A 23,943-nucleotide genomic window follows, 5' to 3' on the forward strand; every position below is an offset into this window, starting at 1 on the left:
TTGAACCAGGCAAAAAACCATCGAGTACCATCAAGCATCGAGTATATCATCTAGCATTGAGTCATCGAGTATGCCATCGAACAAACGCCATCGAGTCATCAAGTATGACATCGAGCATCGAGTATGCCATCGAGTCATTGAGTATAGCATCATGCATGAAGTATTTACCAAAATACCATCGAGTATGGCATCGTGCATCGAGTATGCACCAAAATATCATCAAGTAATGTCATCGAGTACCATCGAGTATGACATTGTGCATCGAGTATTAGGCAGTGGCTGAAAATCCAGTTTCTGCTGCTCGACCTTCTTCACTTCTTTCTTCAATTACAACCTAATTGCAACTCTAATGACTCTAATTGAACTACAGAATCACATATTAAGACCCATCAATCAAGAGCCAATTACAAGAATTACAACATAATTGAAGAGAAAACAATACCAAAACTCAGAAAAAACTATATCAGTTCACCATTTTCATACAACTTATGAAAAACACCCATCAAACCAAATTAACTCGAATTGAATACTTAAATGACGCTCTGATGCCAATTGTTGGAATACAAAAACATATAATGGAATAAAATATGATAATTAAGCATTCTAATTCCTTAATTTTGATATCAAAATAAACATATTCATAGGGTATCAAGAAGGTTTGAACAAATACCTTTGAAGATCCTCTTCAAATACGTATTTGAGCTGCAATCTTCTCCAATTGAAGTCGTGGACCACTAAGAGATCTTCTCTACTATTCTTAGCCTTGAATTTGAGTGGTGGAACTCACAATTGAACTGAATATGGTGATCAAGATTTGAGGGCTTTTGAGAGAAGAAGAAGAACATATAGCAGAAAACTAATTTTCAGAAGCCTTTCTCTCATCTTCCTCCTAAATTTTGAGAGTTTTATTCTTTTAATTCATGCAGGCACTAAAATGCAAACAAATTGACACTTCAATTTAGTGTAATTAATAGACAAGGTGGGTGAACATAGGAGGAACACCTCCTATCTTCAACTTATGGGAATTTCCCACTAAATTCCTAACTTTCATTTTTCTTTAATTTTAATTAATTCAAATTAATTAAAATAAAAATCTAAATTTCAATGCTGAAATTGAAATAAAAATGAAAAATTAATTTAGTTTTTAGTAATAAGCATATATAATTAATTAAATAACAATTTAATATCAAATATTAAATTAATAACACACTTAATTTTTAACATCATTTTGACTATTTACTTGAAGCTGATCCACTTTTATGTCTTCATATAAAGTTCAAGTATTCATATAATAGTCATGGATATTAGTTTGTCGGATTTAGTCTTTACAAGTGATTTACAAATTCAATAACAACTTTATTGAAGAAATGTCGAATAACATCTTTATTGATAATAGAAAATATTTATCTCTACAAACTACGAGTTTTAGGATATACAACCCAACAAACTTTTGAAAGTCTCATTTTTACCTTTGAACCTTGAAAATTGTTCCAAAAATATCCTTAGAGGTCATTATTTATTTTTTTTTTTTTAAAAATAAACTTAAAAAAATTGATGCAACAATTAATAAGTAAAAATCGAGAGGCATATGTGATATCATGTACAACATCATTCACATAAATTACCATGACAAGCTTACATGCAAAAATGATTTTAGTTAATAACAATCTTAATCTTCAATATAGTTCTACCAATTTTTACACATAAGCTTGTCACATCAATTTTCATGATTCATATGAATAAAAAAGTATTTTTCAAAAACATGTAATGCCCCCAGTTTTGGAGGAGATATGAATAAACCAATATCACATCTGAATGAGCCCATCTTGAGAATATTAAAGTATTGTTAAGAAAGACTTAAAAGAATTGAAAATTACTACATATACCAACATGATACACTTTGTTTTTTCCAGTTGTTCAACCATAAAAACTTCAAAATTAAGTATGTTTAGCTTCGATTAATCTTATATTGGGTGACAAAGCATTTTGTCCTAAAATGATCTGTGTTAGTTTGTGGGGACAACTTACTTTCACTCTTACAAGCATGGGATGTAGGAGGGCCATTCTGATTCTGAATTTTTGGCTCATATTGCTTTTTTTTTTTTAAAAAAAAAAGAATTTGAGAGATAAGAAGAGAGAACAATTTCCAAAATCAACCATGAAACGTAACAAAGTTGAGGACTAAAAAAAAGAAAAAGTTGTTGAGTCAAAAGAAGGATTATCCCTAATTCGTTATTGAGAGGGAATCTAGCGGTATTGCCCGAAGCTTCAGAATTTCTTAAATTTTCCTCTTAATTTCTTCTTCACAATTCCCCTTTTTCTCTCATTTCTTCTTCCATTGTCTTCCTTAGCCCACACGTCAAATTTCGTCGTCTCTCGCAACTCCCTGTTACGAAGGACCTGGAATTTTCTACCTTGTCGGTGCTAATTTTCCTCTTTTTGCTGTAAATCCCCCAATAATGCTGGCTCTACATTCCCCCCTCCTAATCTCCGATGCTTCCCCCGCCGATCACCTCCTCACCGCCACCACATTTGCCTTTCCCCCAACCCCGAGGTCTGTTCTTCTTCAATCAAAATGGTATCCTTCAATTTCTTGCTTTCTCTTACTTTTGCTCACATTTTGTTCTCTGTTTGAATTTTAGAGGCTAACTTACGGGAAGGTCCAAATGAACGTACATTTAGATCGTCGAAATTCTTGGTGATTGGTCATAGAGGATGCGGGATGAACATCTTGCATTCCCCTGATCCGCGTTTCAAATTCATTAAGGAGAATTCCATTCCGTCCTTCGACGCGGCCACTAGGCTTTCTGTCGATTTCATCGAATTTGATGTTCAGGTTAGGGAACTTTCCTCTTTATTGCTTCTTTCGATCTCTAATGAATGTCGAAAGAAGCTTGTTATGGTATAATTTGAATGTTCTGTTCCCACTGTGCGTTCAATTTTATAATTAAAGTTCAAATTGTTGCTTGTCGTCTAATGAATGTGGATTATTCTTGTGAAATTATCGACGAATACACATTTAATTTTCTTTTCTCTTTCATTTCCTTGTCTTTATTAGGAAGAACTTCTTAAGAACCAATTTTTGTAGGTAACCAAAGATGGTTGTCCAGTCATTTTCCATGACTGTTTGATTCTTACTGAGGAAAAGGTTAAGCCCTTCCTTTCCCTCAACTCATTTCAACTAGTATTTTTTAAGATAAAGTTTTCCCCAACTGCAGTTATTGATCTGTTGAATGACTATTGGTTTGTTTCAGGGTTCTATCGTGGAGAAGAGAGTAACAGATCTCATGCTGGATGAATTTCTTTCATATGGGCCACAAGATAATCCTGGGAAGGTAAGAGATTCCATTGGAGTAATTGGGGAATGAGAAAGATGAATATCTAAGTCTTGTAACTTTTTTGTATTTGTGAGAATTCAGATGGGTAAGCCTCTATTTAGGAGGACCATAGATGGGGAAATATTTGAGTGGAAAGTTGAAAATGATGCGCCGCTGTGCACGCTGCAAGAAACTTTTGAGAAGGTTGAGCATTCGGTTGGTTTTAATATAGAATTGAAATTTGATGATCTGATAATCTATAAAGAAGAGCAACTTTCTCAAATGCTCCAACAAGTTTTACAGGTAGTTGCTTTGCCAAATATATGCAAACTAAGATTGTGTGGGTATTGATATGCTTATAAAAGAAAAACTTTCACAGGTTGTGGAAAAGAATGCCATGGTCAGACCTATTATATTTTCAAGCTTTATACCTGATGCTGCTCAGTTAGTTAAGAAACTTCAGAGCACCTACCCTGTAAGATCATTTGCTCTCACCTTATTCTATAAATATTTGCATTCTTTCTTCGTATTCCATTTTGTTCTGATGTTGAGCAACTATGGAGGCTGTATCCATTTGTAAATACTCTGCCAATAGTCTTTTACAAAGAATAATAAAATGCCTGTTAAAGTCTGTCACAGGCTCACAGCTCACATAATAGCCTTGTAGGAAGATCTTCACCTAATGAAGAGGAAACAAGTATCAATAGAGGTCTCTTTACATTCACCTTATCTAACAGGTATTCTTCCTGACGAACGGAGGGTCGAAAATTTATCCCGATATTAGAAGGAATTCGTTAGAGGAGGCTATTAACGTGTGTATGATGGGAGGTTTGAATGGAATTGTTGCAGAAGTCACATCAATTTTGAGAAATCCTGCAGCAGTTGATAAAATTAGAAATGCAGGACTCTCGCTTATAACCTATGGCCAATTGAAGTAAATTTCATATTTGTCTTCATGCTTTCCTTTCTCTTATAAATGTTCTTTAATTTGCTTGAAGTCCAAGTGTGAAACATACTCCTGCCGTGCAGTAATCTTCCAGAAGTGGTGTATGTGCAACGTTTGCTGGCCGTTGAGGGAGTAATCGTCGACTTAGTACAAGAGATCACAGGGGCAGTCTCTGATATCATCTCTTCAGAGCAAGAAGAGGGCTCGCATGAGCAGCAAATGAACATGAAGGCCAGAACGAAACCCGACTACTCCCAACAGAGGGCTTGCTTTCTGATGAACGGCGAGCAGGTATGCTCACAAAATACAAGTTTAAGTTCGCACATTGATAATATAATACAATTTTATCGATGTAAATAGGCATTGATAATATAATTAAAGTTTATCAATGCATGTGAATAAACATTGCCATTCTTACTCTTTCTGGAGAGTAAAATGTAGAAAGGAAGACCAAACATTGGTCTCCATTTTCACAAAAAGGGAGATTGCACTTGCAACTTTTTTCTTTTTAGTTTACATTTTAAAAATTCTTTTAAAATCTTATTATTATTATTTTTAATTTTTAAAATAGAAATACTTTCTCTATGTCTAAAATTTTAATTAGGATGTTAAAAATATTTCTTAAAAATGTAAATCATGGAGGTTATTTTGTTTTGTTTTCTTTAAATTATTTTATGGTAAATATCTCAATAAACAAACTTAATTTACGCATTGTCTCTTTCATCAATTTTGCGAAAAACTCCTAGGCGAAAAAAATGTTAAAAAATACTTTTGGTCCTTAAACTTTTATAAAAGTAACGATTTAATTTATAAACTTTGGTTGGTAATCATTTAATTTTCATACTTTCAATTTTGTAATAATTTAGTCTCTGAATTTAATATGTAGCTATTGAGTCCTCATATTTTCAAATTTGAAACAATTTAGTTCTAAAGTAAAAAAAAATTATTAAAATTTGATGTCAATTTTTATTATTGACATAAACCTTGTATTTTATAAAGATATTGAGTCTCTAATTAGTTTATCGATTTAGTTATACAAGAAATCTTATTAAATCTTAATATAACTTTTTACAATAGGGACTAAATTATTACAAATTTGAAAGTATAGAGACTAAATTGTTATATAGTAAAGTTCAAGTATTAAATTGTTACAAAATTGAAAATTCAAGGACTAAATCATTACAAATCAAAGTTCAGAAAATAAATTGTTACTTTTATGAAAATTTAGGGATTAGAAATGATTTTTAACCCAAAAAAAAAAATGCTAATATGCCTATAACTTTGAGTTGTCAAATTTCTGACCTTTTTTCATGTTATATCTATCGAAATATCTGCCAGGGCAATCAAAGGGTAACTTTTAAATAAAATTAGGTTAAAATATACTTTTGGTCCCTATATTTTCTAGAAGTAACAATTCGGTTCCTAAATTTTACTTTGTAACGGTTTAGTCCTTCAATTTTGTAATAATTTAGTACCTGAATTTTAGTACATAACAATTTTAATCTTTGTACTTCTAAATTTATAACAATTTAGTTCCTAACATAAAAAAAAAATATCAAATTTTATTATTTTACGATATAGTTTGTAAAAATATTGAGTCTCTAATTAATTTATCAATTTATTTATGTAAGAAGTGTTATAAAATTTTAACATGATTTTCTAGAATAGGGATTAGATCATTACAAACTTTAAAATATAAATATTAAACTGTTGTATAGTAAAGTTTATGGGTTAAATTGTTACAACATTGAAAGTATAGGAGTTAAATTGTTATAAATCAAAATTTAGGAACTAAATTGTTATTTTTATGAAAGTTTAGAGATTAAAAGTGATTTTTAACCTAAAATCTAAATTTCAAGAGTTAAATATGAGACTTAAAATTTTATGGGCTTAATGTTTTTGGTATTTTGTATAATCTAACATGTAACTCAAATTCTATTATGAAAGTTAAGTTGTTCTCCCTTTTAAACGAACTTACCATTGTTACTATGAAAGGTCATATTTTTTAATCCATCTGAATTTTGACATCAACATATATAAAAATAATAAAATCAACTTCCTATTTAACAAATAAAATTTTTTCTTGAAATCTTGTGCCAACAATCTTCCATCATATCTTTATTTAAGATTTTTTTTTTCTCCTCTAGATTTTGGAGGCTTTAATGGCAGGAGAATATATAGTTTTGCATTGCTATATGTATGATAAAGAAGCTCTAGAAATACTTTAAATCATATCAAGCGGCTAATAGGTGACATGCATATTTTCAAATCGACTATAAGTAGTTGCTATGAAGCATGCATTTTTGTGGCAATTTTACCGAATTAAATTTCTAATGACAGGGAAAAGAGAGAGGACAGTCACATGGGAAAATATATTTTGAGTTATTGTCTTGACAATGATCGATTCTTGCACATTTACGTATTTACAATCTTGACTTTCATTAACCCAACACAATCAATATTATTCTTCGATATTTTCTTTAAAAGTGTTGATATACGATCCATACACGTAGAGAATTTATTCTCTTCCACATATTATTACTACCTGTGGACGAAAAAACTATATCAAAATAAAGTAGAAAAAGATGTAAGATTTTTATTGAAACATACAAGAGCCAAATTACTTAAATGGGAAGTCCAAAATTATAGTTATCCTTCACAATAATTTTCTAGTATTAAGAAGTTAATAAAAATTTTAAGAAAGAAACTAGGAATTATTTAATATATATATATATATATATATTCTGGGATGAGAAATGGTTTCTCTACGAAACTCTTTATTTAACTTCATAGGATCGTGTTTCATGCATAGAATTTATATTTTTCGTTTATGAGGATGATGTGTGTGTGTGTGTGTTTTTTTTTTTTTTTCAATTTTGATTAAATAATACATTTGTAAATATTTTAATTTTTTTTTTTAATAGTTAATTCTTAATGAGAAATTTTCAAGAGAAAATTCTTGAATAGAAAAATAAGCAGTATCCATGAAAATTTAAATTTAGGATATATATATATACATACACGTTTGTCCATTTATATATATTTATATTTTTATCGACGTTTTGATAAAGATCTATATTTATAACTTCCACTCCAACAAAACTTTATCCAATCTCAATCGATTTTAGTTTGATTATTTTTATAATTCCTTAGTTGGATTTGCTATTTCTTTCACTTATCATAAAACCCATAAAGACCTTGCTTCTAAATAATTGCTTTTTGGAAATATAAAACGAATTCAACTTTTACAAGTCATCTCATTATTATTCCTATGTGACTCATTCATAAGTTTAAATGAATAATCAGTTCTTCATACTCACACAGTATTAATACTTAACATTCAAGAAAAAAGGGTAAGTAGTTTAAATGGAAAGGCTGTTAAAAATATTTTTAAATATAGTAAAATTTCAATATCTATTAGTGATAAACAATGATAGAGACTAATAGGTATTTATAGATATTTTTCAGTATCAGTGATATACAATAATAGATATCGATAGCAATCGACATTTTACTATATTTATAAATAAGTTGGCTCATTTTACTACATTTAAAAATAATCCAAAAAATGAAAAACTAAATATTAAAATAAATAAAATGGAGCTCTAATATTCACAAAGACACATGATGACATCTAGAAGCCAATTAATTGGAAATATTTTATATAGAAAGTCAAGATTCCTACGTAATTATAGGGTCTTTCGTTGTTTATTTTTGTTTGCTTGTAGAATCATTTAATCATATTTTAAACATTATATTATGATATGAAAGTAAATTAAAAATTTGCGCAAAGACGGCAGCAGCAATAAATCAACATTTTTAATTCATTAACCAAGTTTCTTTCGATCACATTTAATTATTTAATTATATGTTATTGTCACATACATGCAGAGTCGTGTAAGGATTAGAGGGATACGTGTTCTTCTCGAATTATCGTATTTTGAACATACTATATATATATTGAAAACTAACATTCTTTTAGAATTTTGAGTGTGGTGTAGTAGTAGACGGCATAACCTTGGTAGTTAAAGGTTATAGGTTCAAATCTTATTTATGTAATTTTAATTTATAGTTTACTATAAAATCAAATTTTGGTTGTATTGTTATCTATTGTTGTAGTACTTGCCCAAAAAAGAAATTTAGTTAAAAAAACTTTTGAGGTTTCTGAAAAAAAATCCTTAACTTAAATTTTCCAGTTGTCGCTTCAACAAATTTTTTTTAAAAAATAGATATTTTTTTAATTAAATTTTCGCTCTCATATGTCGACAACATTCTATTGAAAATGTATTCTTAACCTTTTTTTTAACTTAATTTTTAGTTTGTATTACTTTGTATATATTTATTTTAATTAATTTCAGAGTTAAACAACATGATAATTTTCTTATTTCTCATTAGGATACACATATCCTACCATTCATAAATAACTTTCAATTTTTTCTCAATTCTTTTAATTTTCATACTTTTTAAATCTATATAATAAATCATAATATTATTGATAATAGTCTATATCAATACAAAGAGATATTTTTAAAGAAAAATAACGAATGAAATTACATAATCATCTAAAAAAACTTACCTATAATTATGATATATCTTATATAGAAATCAATTTACGAGAACTACCTGCAGATCTTGGTGGGTGAATTTCATTGTCAACTTATTTTCTAAAATACATAAAAATATATAATTTTTTTTTAAAAAAAGTAATACTAAGAAAATACATGCATACATATACATTTTTAAAAAGTTATTATAAAAATAATATAATTTTTTTTTAAAAAAAAGTAATACTAAGAAAATACATGCATACATATACATTTTTAAAAAGTTATTATAAAAATAATATAATTTTTTAAACTTTATGGATTATGAGATATTTTCATGTCCGTTCTTCACTCACTAATTATTAATCAGTTGGACAATTTGAATTGTTGACATAACATTAATACAATAATTTCAGTTAATAAAATAACAAAAGTTTGAAATAAATCCTTGGATGTAGTTAAGATGGCTTGATATGATTTTTCTAAATGAATGAGAAATTAAACATGCCCTAAATCATAAGTTACAACCTTATTATAAGTTAAATGTAAAATTTATCCAAACCTTAGCTATCTCATAAAGTTGTTATAGGGAGTTTGTTGGATATACAATAATGCCCCTACATTTGTTGAAAGGATAATAAGGAGCCTCTATAGATAAAGTTCATATTTGGATATTTTATTTTTTAACATTGATTTTAAATTTTTAATAACAATAATTATTATACTTTTATAATATATATATATATATATTAAAAAAAAGCACCCTTCCACTATTCATGGACTTGCACCAAACTTTTCATAAAAGATGATATTACAAGTTGAGGTTGTATTTTAAAATGACCAACTTCAATAGTGAACAATAACATTGTATTTTATTTATTTATTTAATTTAAATAATATAAATAAATTTGGACTAGGATACGATTGGATACGGCGATTCGTCAATTTCTAAAAAACTAAGATACGAATACGTCTAAGGATGCACTATTTTTTAAAAATATTTTTTAATATATATATTTCTAAAAAACGAAGATATTGATACGTTGAATATACATTTTTTTTCTTAAAAAAATCTAGAATATAGATAAATTTAACATACAAGTTAATAACAATAGCACAAAATAGAATACAAACACTGAAATACAATATAAAAAAAACAATATCTAAGATGTTGAAGTACAATAGTTAATAAAATGCAATAGAAAAGTGACTCATATTGCAAAGTAGAAGAAGAAGATTAGAGGGAGAAATATGAAGATAAACGAATAGCTTATTGTTGAAGATATCAAAATGGTTTATATTTTGGTGGAATTTGTGGGGACAAGAAAAAGAAGTACGCATAGAAATAGATACGTCAAATCACATATCAGATATGTATCGAAAAAGTATCTTATCGATATCTGATACATGTCTGATATTGATTTTTTGCCTCACATGAAATATTTGTGCTTCAATATAAAATCTCTTTTTTATATCTCCATATATCCCTCTCGTTGTGGCGATAGAGGTCGGAGATAGGAAAGAATGATGAAATTTTCGGATCCCTAGCAGGAGGTCGGGTTATTAATTAATTAAAACCAACAATATTTAAGGAGTTTATTGGAATGACTTTCTAAATATTAAAGTTGGATATCTTTTTTTTTTTATTTTTCCCCTCCCTATTTAGACATTATTTCATTCCAAATTAATCAGAAGGATAACTGTCACTAAGGCCTAGAAATAGCCTTTTGTCTCACCAAAGAAGCCTCGTAGTCTTAATAGACAACACCATATGTTGACAAATTTTATGATTTTAATCAGTAAATTATTAGTTTAGGGTCTTTAATTAACTGAACGGGCAAAATTTCAGCATTTTAATCTGATCATTTTATTAGTTAAAATTCTTAATTCACTTGTTAAAAGTATAAATTATTATTATTATTTTCTTTTTTTTTGTAAAGACAAAAGTATAGATTGATTTTGATCTCACACTTATTTTATTTTATTTATTTATTTTGAAAACTTACACTTGTTTCGTAAAATTTAATATTTTTAATGTATATCTATCATTAAAAAGTTTCAATCAAATATCTAAAATTTGTAAAGGTATTCTCAAATGGCACAACAACTCGAATAACCTGAACTACTCAATCCAAATTGCAATGGTTGAGTTGGGTCCGGGTTACACTTTTAAAAATTTGGGTTGATCCAACCAAACTCAAATTTCTAATATTATTAAATATACATATATATATTATAACGTATAAATATTGTAAGTTATATATATTTGTATGATGTTAGATATCTTGTATTTAATATTTAACATTTGAGTTTTATGAACTTTTAATTATTAATATGTGTTGTAGACAAATTTAAGTATTTTAAGTTAATAAAAATGAAAAGAAAAAAAAATAATTCAACAACCCAATTCAACCTAACCCGAATTTTAAGGGTTGGGTTGGAGACACTATTTGAGTAATTCGGATAGCCAACTCAACTAATTCGAATTTTTGAGTTAGTCCAAAAAAATCACCTAATCCAACCCAACTCATGTGCACCCTTAAAAGTTTGAATCATTCTATCAAATCCTTCCTATGAATCATTTTGTTAGATAAATACAATGTGTCACAAACAAGTTTTGACAATGGAAATTTTAAGCCTCCACAATAAATATATCTTAACAAAAATTTAATAATGAATTTACAAAGAGTACGTATTTGATCAAATTATAAATTCCAAATTGGCAGAGTTCTCCAATTCAACAATAAAATATAATTTGACTATTATAAATAAAAAAGATAAAATAAAGTAGTCAAAACCAAAGTTGAGAATGCCAAAGAGAAGAGGACAAGTGAAAGAAAAGTATGAGAGATTTTTCCCCTTTTGAGCTCAATCCATGGACTCCAAGATTTTAATTATTTAATTTATTGATGGAAGGAATAGTTTTAAATTTCTTGACATAGATTTGATGTTAAGAATCAATATTTCCATTATATAAGAAATCGATGAAGTATCACTCAAAAGATTACAAAAAAAAAAAATCACTAACTTACATTATACGATTAAATATCTTTCGATGACATCGTGGTTTGATGGATACTTTCAAAACTTTGTTATTCAATCTTAGTCTGGAGAATATGTATTTTAATATGTTGGTGGAGATGAAAGAAGGTTTGAAATTATTGTATAATGTTTATAATATGAAAAACATAATATGGTGGCTATGAGAGAATGAAAGAGAGAGAGAGAGAGAGAGAGATATGTATACATTAGTTGAAACAATTATTGCTTCCTTTGACGTTTCTATGTTTCCTTTATTTTGAAACCCTCTTCAACACACACACGCAATCTCCTTTGACCTTTGAAATTCTTTGAAAGATAAAACAAAGAGAAGAGAGAGGGATTCCCTTAGGAGACCTTTAACTTTTCTTTTACGTATCATTATAAATATGAATATGTCCAAAGTGATCAAGTGGGTGTGTGTTCATTAAGAAAAATATTTGCCAAATCCACATCTATCTTTGTATATTCTATCAACAATTGTTCCTACTTTAATAATATACATTTCTCGCTTTTTTAACAATTTACTTTCTTCTTCCTTTCCTAGTTAGGGGATCATAAATTTTTTATTACTCCCAATATTTCTTTACATTTTATGGGTTCCGATACTATATTAGATAATAGAGTAATTGCAACTAATACCATTTAAAGAATAATAACTAAGTGTATAACATCATTTTAGACGTTAGACTTCTATTGTTGATAGACTCTTACCAACAGTATGGTCTATCACTGATAGATTCCTACCAATAATATGGTCCCTAGATAATATGAGATTCAATTTCAAAATCAATTGATAATAGAAGTAACTCGTCAGTCTTACTAAGAAAGTGGAGTCACTTTGATTTTTCCAATGTGGAATCCTCAACATTTGGGAGAAAAATTTTCATCATAGAAAAAAGTCATTAAAATGTGGGTGCTAAAAGGTTTCTACGATGTTTTGTTACCAAACGTCGCAACTCGTGACAAAAAGTTAACGTGCCGCAAACAAATTGCGATGAAAACAATAAGCCCGTGTTTAGCAAGCCATAATGAAAATTTGTGTAATCAAAATAAGATTTTATTGATGGATGAATCATAATAGCCTAAATCCAAACACAATTAGATTGCTTTTGATCGTATTTACCAAAAATTATGAATTTGTCATATTTTACTGTTACCATTATTGTTACTGTTACTACTTGACCCCAACGAAATGTAACAATAAATGTGGCAGATTCCTAATTTTTCATAACAATATATATAATGGCAAATGACAACGTAGTGGGTCCCACATAATTTTCAACCACAATCAGGTTGAGCACCTTCTATTCCTCAATTAGATTGCACAATTTGATTACAAATTTCGAGATGGACTCCACAACTCATTACGATTATAGAATGCAGGTAAACAACAACAAAAGTGATTAATTGGGATCCAACTTTTATATTATCATCAATGAATTACTTTTCACCCAGAGTAAACGTGGTCTGAATGTCAAATGCTGCGATAATTATTCTGAGGTCGTATATTGGGATAGTTTATCAAGATGTTGCTTGTTGCGACATTTACTTTTTGTTGGCAATTATTTATGATGATCAATTGTTTCGTCACAATGTTCTTGCAGTATTTTAAATTATGTCGCAAATTTTAATACTATTTAAAATTTTTATTATAATTGACCCACTTCTTTGAAGTTGGAATTTCAATTTCTTATATTACAATTGTGTACTTGAAAAAAGAATATTAAATATATTTAAACAAAACAATATTTTTTTTATTCATGTTCTTTTCGGACAACATATATATATTTACCCAATTGTTTTATTAATATTAATTAACTTATATATATAGATAAAGTCATTGACTTGAAAGCAAGAACGATGTGACCTCGATGTTAATCACAAGAAGTCGGTTGCTCCTCCTCCCCAAGGCAGTAAAAAATAGAGAAGATAAGAAGCAAGAATTTTCTGTATATTCATAAGTATATTTATTTTGGTAAATAAAACGGTAACCTTTTTTATAAAAATTTATAAGGTAGTAAAACGTTACTTTTTTACTAAGATGGGTGACAACAGTAATGCATGCCTATGGTGAAAGGGTTATACATCTACCACCACCCCACTTTAAAAGTTCCTTTGCAAGCATTTATATATATACCCACTTGTCAATCATAATTCTTCCAATGTGGAACAATTTTTACCTCTTTTCTTTCAAAAATTACTTTTTCTTTTTACTATGAGTCAAAAGCCCAAGTCATTCCCAACAATATATATGTTTGTGGAATTGAATCTTAGACTTGGCGCACTCTATACCTCAAAACTTAATAAGTTTGCCAATTTTTAATTTTAGTTTCCCCCTCCCCCAAGTCATTTCCAATAATATATATATATATATACATACATATGGAATTGAGTCTTAGACTTGTTGTAATCTTTACCTCAAAACTTAATAAATGTGCCAATTTTAATTTCAATTCCCCCCTCCCCCCAAGAATCGTGAAAAAAAGATATTATCGTTTGAGTTCAATATTATTGTTTGAGGCCTAGTACAACTTAATCTTATTGTTTGAGGCATTACAAGAAAATACCCTTTTCTCGACGCTTAAAATCGCCGAGAAATAGTAAAAAACGCGTTGGAAGATCCACCCTTGACAACAAACTAGTTGTCCAGAGTTTGGTCAAGATATATCCGTCGAGAGAACATCTCCCGACACGGCAACATATGCCGTCAGGAGTTGATATAAACTCCCGACTGTATATCAAGCGTTGGGAGTTTGGAACTCCCGATGCATGTATAGACATCGTCGGGAGATAAACATTTTTTTTTTTAATTTTTAATGTTTAATTTTTTTTTTAATTTGATATGAATAACCTAAAATGTATAACATCATTAAGCAAATAAAAAATATTCACATAAGGAACAAAACAAACAAACAAAATGAATAGGATTCTTTATTACAAAAACGTTGGCAAAATTGTCTATAAACGATTTATTTCTTGACAAATATATAGAAGAAAGAACTCTCAACATCATCTCCAAGAAAAATTCTCTAACACATCATCCCCAACACAGCATCTCCAACAACATTTCCAACATCATCTCCAAACAGCATCCTACAAAAGAAACAAAAATCATAAGGTGAATCCTACAATCTTATAAAACAACGAAAATCCTACAATCCTACAAAACAAAGAAAATCCTATAATCCTACAAAACAAAGAAAATCAACACACTTCCAAGACTACATGTTCTCAACTTTAAATCTCCACAAACACACAAAGACCACAAGTTGAACTCCAAAATAATAACTAATCTCAACCTATTTTATAAACAAACAAAAGCTATAAGATGAATTCTACAATCCTACAAAACAAAGAAAATCAACACACTTCCAAGACAACATATTCTCTACCTGAAACCTCAACAAACACATAGAAACCACAAGTTGAACTCCAAAAGAAAGATAACTAATCTCAACCCACCCCACACAATATTCAAATTTCATAAACATCCATAAACACATAAAACACCAGAAAACACATCAAAATCTAGTTGTTTAACTACCATAACTATATGATAGCCAACAATTCATTATCATAAAGCTACTAGTAAGACATAACTACTTTGCTACCATAATTGCAGGATAGCAACATATTAGCCAACTAGATAATGAAGTAATCATACCTAATTCGATGGCCCTTCTCTCTGTGATCGTATCATATCTTCAATCATTTTTTTTTTCATTTCTTCCATTTATCTTGCATGATCATCTCTCATTTGTTTTTTAACGTCTTCAAGTTTCTTAATCCTCGATTTAGACTATTCGACATTGGCTTTCAATTCCCTCACCTCCATACTTTCCATTCCTTGAGTATATGACAAACTCGATAAGCTACTACCCCTTCTTGATTTAGGTTTAGAGCCCCAACCTACACCTTTTGCATGACCAAGTCGTCTACCCAAAACCATCTCACAAATTTCGTCCTTTGTTAGTGGCTGTGAACTTTCTGGAGTGAGGTTAGATTGTAATTCTAACATTTGATTATGCATAAATTAATTAAGTTTGTAAGTACAAGTGACAGAACTTAAAAATGAAAATCAAAATGAAAATAAAACGAAATTGATTACATGTGCATCCTCAGCTATCTGATTCACGAATTTTTCACCTTTAGAGTGTGTTTCTTTAAATAGGTCAACACGTCATACTTCTCGACCTTGTTTTTCCTACAACTCAGATTGAATTTGCAGGAACGACTTCGATCTACCTACATGGTCGAATCATAATTTCTCTCTATTCTTTCTATTCGTCTTCGGAATTTCCTATATTCGAACAAAAAAAATTAAAAAAATATTCCATATTAGTAAATAAAGTAAGTGATAGACATCCTCAATTATTATAACCTGAAATTCTTCACTCTGAAAATGGTCACACAAAAAATGCAAATCTTCTGGTCTATTCTTAAGCCAGCTAGGCGAGTTGACATGTGCTTGCTGAGGATTGCTATATTTTCTATTATGTCTGTGCAAATCTACTATGAATTCTTTGAACGAGTTTTGCATTTGATGTTCGATAAATTTTTTTAAGTGTTTGATTGGATAAATTAAGCACAAAATGAGGCTACAAAAGAATTAAGGAATAATTAGCATATATGACGTTTATGACAATCTAAAAGAATAAACTTGTAAACTTACCAACAATTGGCTCTTAGCCAATTCTATAAATTCGTGTGGAACATCAGTGAAAGTATGACATTGTACTGGAAATACAGATCTAACGATGACACCGATCGCATTACTAAATCATACAGAATGTTAACAAATCGACTTCTCCCCTTCTTTGATCACGATTGGAATTCTCCCATTTTTTTGACGTATCTTTTCAATTCGATGTTCCATGAATGCTCACATTTTTCCTAGTGGATGGAGAGCTACTATCTGAGGAATAAAAATTTAAAACAGTTTAGGATATATTTCAGTCAATAGAAGATGTGTACGAATACTAACTTGAAGTGTCACCCACAAAAGATCCTGTATTGCCTAGATATATCTCTTTCTTCTGGAATTCTTCCTCTGCCTCATGTTGCCTATTAGGGGATGACATCGTATCTATACAAAAAAAAAAAAAAAAACAATATAAAATCAATATTAAATATGTGTAGACAGAGAAAGAAATAAATAGATATATGATTAGTCATCATCGTCATCTAAATCAAATTATTTGCCAACACTCGAACTGTTATTGGGAGATAGTAGCTAATCCTAAACGAACATTTCTGGGATCTAAAGTGAAATAATGATAGTCACGATCAAAATGTTTCCACCCCCTGCATTAGTTGGATGTCGTAACACATCCTTCATTTTAACTCGCTTATCTTTATGCCATCTCATATTAGAAGCACATTCTTTCGATGTAAACAAGCACTTTAATCTCAGTATTAATGGAAAATGACGTAATATCTTATGTGGGATTTTTTTACCCTTGCCATCACTAACTTTGTGTCGAGACTCACTACAAACTGGATATTGTTGTAAATTTGCAAATTCTTTCCAATACAATACACATTCGTATTTGATGTATGAATAGACTCATAACCTAGGCCTAAGTCATGCAATTTTCGCCTAGCTTCATAATAGGAAATAGGTATAGTGGTGCTAGCTGGAAACACTGCTTTTAACAATTCTAACATGTTAAAGAATTTTTTACTCCAGCCGTTTAGAACTTTGATATGCATCAACTTCACTAAAAAGTTCAAAGACAAAAATTACGAACAACTAGGGTATAGTTCATTATATGTTTCGGCCATTAAATCTTCAAATAAGTTTGTGGTATCTCTTTCTTGATCATTAGAGGATATTTCATTCTTGATCCCTTCTTCATTTGCATATTCGTTTTCACTTAGAACTTGTAGATCGTTTATAAGATTCAATATTTCATTCTCTTCAACAACATTACACTCTATGTTAATTTCTTCATCATTATGTATTGAATAAGTTGTATGTCTTTCAAAACCTCTAGATAAGTTGACTGACTCTCCGTGTTATCCATTCATAGTATGAGGGGGATATTCCATATGTTAATAGATGCCGCTCCATACCCTCTAATGGCTCCCACATTGAATTCATACAATTTTTGCATGGGCATTTTGTTCGTCTAGAATCATTAATATGAAACTTTGCCACATCTAAAAATTGGGATACTCATTCTCTATACTCGACCGACAACTTATTTCTAAGTTTGATCTATTCTTTATTCATCGTTAAAAATAAATCTTTTCTGACCCAACTTATAATCCAAAACAAAATATAACATGTGTTGTGTACATAATGAATGGTGGTTAACTTTTAGAGGCTTACATATGCTCATAGAAATAAAAATAGAATTATTATATACTTATGGATGCGCTTCTCAACTATAAATTATAGAAAACAAAACACCAAGAACAAGAAATTAAAGGGAAAAATACAAAAAAAATAATGAATAAAAAGCGGAAGAAGTTTCTAAAAAGTCTATTAATCTTTTTAAAAGTTCACATGAAAAATCCAAAAATCTATAAATAAACACGCAAACGGTGATGGCGACCAAGATCACATTGAAAATTCATATCAAGAAGAAAACTTATAGACACAATCATTCTAATCTAATTTAAACAAAAAGCATGAAAGATAAAAAGAGAGGGATCAAAAGGATAAATAGTTATTGAAGTTGAAATCATATGATATTTGAAGAACAATAACCAGTTCTTACTAAATTTTCACCTTTAAATCCTACATTATGATATAAACTTCAAATATGAAAGTTCTTTGACAATTTGACATGCCAGATATTTTTCCAACAATTGAAAGAAAGTGGTAAATAATCTAGAATTGATCTCTAGATCATTGGTGAATCATTGTTCTAAGATTCTATAGCTATCAGTTCACAAACCTGAGGATTCAATGGATCACCTCCTCCAGAATCAATAATGCACCCTTTAATCTTCTCCAACAAATCTTTCCGCCCCTACAAAACTTCAAGAATGCTCTATATCTACAAAAAAGGAAAAAAGAACTAAGTTAATTCTAAGTTAAATCACAAAAACAACTACAATGAGATATCGATAACATAATTTCACATACAACACGATACACAAACCACGACGACTCTACCTTCAATGGGGAGCTCGACCGAAGCTCAACGACCCTACTCACCACCACGAAATCCGGCAAGAGAAGCTCAACGGTGATGCTCGATCGACGACCAAGAGATCCCTACCTTCAAGATCGATGGGCGATGACGACGATCGACTGACGAGAACCAACGAGAGGCAACAAAATAGAAGAACGATGAGAGGCAACGAAATTTGGTAGAAAGAAATCGGCGCACAAATCCTAGCTATGTTGTAAAATCGAATTCCAGATCTGGTCTGGAAGTTTTAAAGGCTATCTCCTGACGCTTAAAATGTAAGTGTCGGGAGATATGCATAACTTTCGACAAATAAATTCATTCATCGGAAGTTCATGGCCTATCTCCCGATGTGGTAGAACCGACATTGGGAGTTACACATAATTCTCGACGCGTTAATTAACCCGCTGAAAGTTATGCCATATTTTAACAGAAGTCCTGACGAAGGGTAACCAATGTTGGGAGTTACTTATAACTTTCGACGGTGGTTTTACATCGTCTGGAGATAGCATATCTCCTGATTAGTGGACTCCTGACGGTGTTTTTAACGTCGGGAGATCCTCTATTTCTTGTAGTAAGGGTGAGCATGATAGACTGAAAAACTAAGTCGATTGACCAAAATGAAGTTGATCGGTCAGAGAAGGAGAGGGGTCAATCGATGTTGGTCTGAAAAAATTCCAAATTGAAAAATTTCAAGAAAAAATTGTAAAGAATAAGGCCGAATTTTACTCCTCAATGATCAAGGTTAGTTTGAATATTTACTAAACTAACCGTAGTTGATTCGGTGGTAATTGGTCAGAAAATTGACTCCGACCGATTGATGTTCACCCTTAATTTGAGACCTATTACAAAAATTGATTTTTTTTCAATAATTAAATTAGCTATTCAACTATATTATAGTGTAGAGCAAAAAAGTAACAGATAACTATGATATATTTTATAGAAATCTTAATTTATATGATTAATCCTTTTATCTTAGAAAATCAAAATTTTGAGGTCACATAGGGTTTGAAATCAAAAGCCTTAAGCTTATTTGAAGGTGTTTTAAAACCTTATAATCACAAATGCTATGTTTGGAAGGTAAGATTTGGAAGCCTGAATTTTCTAAAGCTTGTGTTGAAGGTGTAAGTTACTTATGCTTATGTTTGAGTAATCCGTATCTTTTCCTTGTTCTTTTAGTGGTTGTTTGTGAACATTACCTCTAGTGTACTATGAATCTTTTTTTTTTTATTATTATTATTATTTTTTTAATATGGAATGAAACGTTTAGTTTGATCATTTTCAAAAGAAATTTACACTAGTTATTTCTTTTGCATTTCTATGTTAATTCTTTCGCTCTATTAATTTCTATGACTATTAAGATGAAAAATATTCTCTTATAGTTTTAAATTAAAGTAACTAAAAGGTATTTTTATAATTGACTAAATAATATTTGAAGTTTTTTTAATCTTCATAAAATTTATGTTTTTTTTAATACGTTATAATTTAAAAAATTATAATTAATTTTTAAAAGCTAATACACATTTAAAATTAAAATTTGAAAGCTAACCTTTTTTTGGAGTTCAGTGATCTAAATTTTATTAATAGTTTTGAAAATTTTACTTTAAATTTGAAGGGAAAAAATTACAATTCATAATTAATTTAGGATGTGTTTGATTAAGTTTCAAATGTTTAAGTTTGAAAATAAGTCATTTTGGAAAAAGCTGAAGTATTTGATAACCGCTCATATATAAAAAAAAAAAAACTTTTGAAACATTTTTAAAATTTATTTTAAACCATTTTTATTAAAAGAGTTTAAATAAAAATGATTTTTTAAAAACACTTTTATCTGGTTGATCCAAATGGACCGTATGCACACGTTTATAATTTAAATTCCCATTTTTTTTAAAGTTGTCTCTTTAAAGATTTGGTCATTTTTTCTAAATCATAACTATAAGAAAATTATTATTTTTAATTAAAAACATAATCACATACTTTAGTCTCTTTCTTTAAACTATGAGGTCGTTTGACCACCAACTTATTAAGTTGGTGTAGACAACCCAAATTAAATAATAAATAATATTGAACTTGCATATTTATCGAGTAATTTCATCTTCCCATTTTTTTAAAAATATTTTTCTTACTTATCCGGGAACTCCATCTTTCCTTCTATCTCTACTTTTCATATTACCAGTAACTCAATCTTATTTTCTTAATCTACTTTTTACAATAATCAACGAACTCAATCTTACAACTCTACACCCAAAACACAAACTTGTTAACTCAAGCATATTAATTGTAGATTTATTAATTTTACTAAGTGGGCCAAATGCCCCCTATATGTATGTATTTCACACATACATGAAAGGAAGCCCAGTTCGATGTGTTACCACCACCATTCGATCAATTACATTTGACATCAATTGCATTAATTGATGCTCATCAAACAAGTACACTCAAAGAGTTGCATACCATTAGTATCAATTGCATCTATTCAATCTAAAACTATAATTTTGAAATATATATAAATATATTTGTAAAATGAAAAGAAGAAATGTCACCTATATTATATTTTGGATGAATACCTACACTCGAAAAGACACATCTCATCGACAAAAGATTACACAAAAATTTACTAACAATATAAGGACAAAAAAATGTATCTAAAAATTACCACATTATAGCTTCTTTTATCCATAGTACAAAAAGTATACTTAACTTTATTCTGTCCAAAATATACATATATTGGATAATTTCCTTTTTAACTTTCCCATTATTTTTCTTGACAAAAATGCCTTAGTTTTCCTCTTCAAAAAAAAAAAAAAAAAAAAAAAAGCCTTAGTTTAAACTAAAAAAGAAAGTTTTAGGATACAAGAAAAAAGCTCATTCACATTAATTATTACATACACTATTTCCTCCCTTTCATACCTTAATTGCATCAAACCTTTTGCTGAAATGGCTAAAACTAAAAGGCTTGAGTGTTACTTTTTCCCTTCATGCCTTGCATGTGTGGTTGGTGAGTTGGACTGCCATATGCTCTATTCCTATCTTTGAAAAGGGAAGGTTGATAGTGTGAAGGGTGTGAATGTAGCTTGGCTTGAGGTCTTTCTTCCTTATTCTATGGGTGGGGAGTTTCAAATCTCTTCCAACCTATGAAACTTCTTAAATTTTGTTTTTGGCTCTTTTTAGGTCACTTAATAAAGGCGTGCGTTTTGCATGGGCAGAGTGTTTGGATTATCTGTCTATGCAGTAGCTCGTCTTAGTACTAGTAGCCTATTCCGAGATAGGTTGTACCTCTTGGTGCAATTTTCCATTGAGGATAATTGTCAATATTCGAGTCTCATTTGGTAGTCATTTAGTTTTTTTTTTTTTTTTATTGAAAATTAAGATGATTTCATCCATATTTCTTACAATAATTTGCATCCTTCTTAAGTACTGGTTGAATTGCATTGTATTTATTTTTAAGTATAGTGCATAGGTATTTGTGTTAGGGTTGACTATGTTGAAATTGGTTGCTCGATTTTTCAACTACATTGTATATGTATTTATGTGGTTCAATTTCCATCTCACTTATATGAAGAAAGATAAATATTTTTATTTTGTACTTTAGTACATACCATGTTTTCCCTTGCTTTTTCATTTAGAATCAAATTAATATACACAGTCTAATAATGGACTGAAATTAAAATATATTTTCATACATGAGCATGAAAATATATTTCTCAATAGCCTCCCTCAAGCTGGAGCATGAGGATCACAAATGGCCAACTTGTGAAGAAGATAAAGAAATTGTTATTTTCTTAATGCCTTCGTAAAGATATCTGTAAGCTGCTCATTGGTAGAAACATAACGTGTAGCAATTATGCCATTCTGAGCTACATCACGAACATAATGATAATCTACCTTAATGTGTTTTGTGCGTTCATGAAAAATAGGACTTTGAGCAATATGTAATGTCGACTAACAATCACAAAATAAATTTATTGAACAAGGATAGTCTACCTCAAAACTCTTAAGTAATGCTTTAAGCCACGTGAGTTCAGACGTAATAGAAGCTATGGAGTGATACTCAGCCTCAGCTGATGAATGAGACACCGTTTGTTGCTTCATGGTTTTCCAGAAGATAGGAGAACCGCCAAGAAATACGAGCCAACTAGTAAGAAAATAACGAGTTAGGGGACAACCTGCCCAATTAGAATATCACTAACCTAATAGAGAGAAATCACAAATGGAGCGAAGAAGAATTCCTTGTCCTGGACAACTTTTCAGATAACGAACTGCAACATCCCAATGTTCTACAATGTGCACTGACAGGCATCCACCTCATCTAGGGGCGTGCCTTGCGATGGGCGTGCGCTGGGCTGTGCACGTTTAGTACTGGACACACACGTATGCACTGGGTGACAGGCGATGGTGCTGGCACCTGGCCTATGTGTCCAACTGGGCCTTCTATCTTCCGATGCAAATTCCTCCCTTCTCACAATGCCAAATTCAATGGCAGCCCAAGGTCATCTTCTACATTCAAATCTTAACACTCTCACACTAATTTCTCCTGATTTGTGCGAGTAATTTATGAGAACTATCAGCCCCAAATTTCCTTATTTATAAGCATCTAAAACCTTCCAAATCTTGACACATCGCGCCTCCTTTGCATGTCCAGATGCCCTCAGCCCACATATGCCAATGCCTCCTTCTTGACACCACCTCCTTGCATGCATTTGAAGTGTCCTCTCTTTAAACCAACGCATAGGCATTTTTTGCATGTTCTGTAGTGTGCCCACCTCATCCTCACTTCAACTCAGACTTGACCAAATTCAGCCATTTGTCCTAACTTGTTGTCATCTTAAACTTGCTCCCCAAGCTTACCCAAACCAGCACATAACAACTCTTGGACGCATAGCCCCTCTTGGCCGCATAGCCCCATGTCAATGCATAGCCTCATATGATCGCCTAACACCTCCCTTAATCGCATA

At 30.2% G+C, this 23,943-nt stretch overlaps 1 protein-coding gene across 3 annotated transcripts; it reads left to right on the forward strand.

The window, feature by feature from the left end:
* Positions 1 to 2,158: 2,158 nt before the first annotated feature.
* LOC120071788 (glycerophosphodiester phosphodiesterase GDPD1, chloroplastic-like) lies at positions 2,159 to 6,749 on the forward strand. Of its 3 annotated transcripts, none has more exons than XM_039024187.2 (9): positions 2,159 to 2,554; positions 2,643 to 2,836; positions 3,089 to 3,148; positions 3,255 to 3,335; positions 3,420 to 3,620; positions 3,697 to 3,792; positions 4,055 to 4,251; positions 4,347 to 4,554; positions 6,604 to 6,749. In XM_039024187.2, exons 1-9 carry the CDS (start codon positions 2,494 to 2,496, stop codon positions 6,655 to 6,657), a joined length of 1,152 nt encoding a protein of 383 aa, XP_038880115.1. In that variant the 5' UTR covers positions 2,159 to 2,493; the 3' UTR covers positions 6,658 to 6,749. The 3 variants fall into 3 exon arrangements, with proteins under 3 accessions (XP_038880115.1, XP_038880101.1, XP_038880107.1); XM_039024173.2 differs by lacking the exon at positions 6,604 to 6,749 and adding an exon at positions 6,411 to 6,588; XM_039024179.2 differs by lacking the exon at positions 6,604 to 6,749 and having other exon boundaries at positions 4,347 to 4,742.
* Positions 6,750 to 23,943: the final 17,194 nt, after the last annotated feature.

This window comes from Benincasa hispida, chromosome 1 (assembly GCF_027475165.1).
Source record: "Benincasa hispida cultivar pf3 chromosome 1, pf3_genome.v1.1, whole genome shotgun sequence".
NCBI classification, from domain to species: Eukaryota; Viridiplantae; Streptophyta; class Magnoliopsida; order Cucurbitales; family Cucurbitaceae; genus Benincasa; species Benincasa hispida.

Bases quoted from the DNA above. Each gene is read 5' to 3' on its own strand.
- LOC120071788 (XM_039024173.2), top strand. From the start codon at position 2,494: ATGCTTCCCCCGCCGATCACCTCCTCACCGCCACCACATTTGCCTTTC. The intron at 3,149-3,254 runs GTTAAGCCCTTC...GGTTTGTTTCAG, and splicing joins TGATTCTTACTGAGGAAAAG to GGTTCTATCGTGGAGAAGAG. The intron at 3,793-4,054 runs GTAAGATCATTT...CTTATCTAACAG, and splicing joins AACTTCAGAGCACCTACCCT to GTATTCTTCCTGACGAACGG.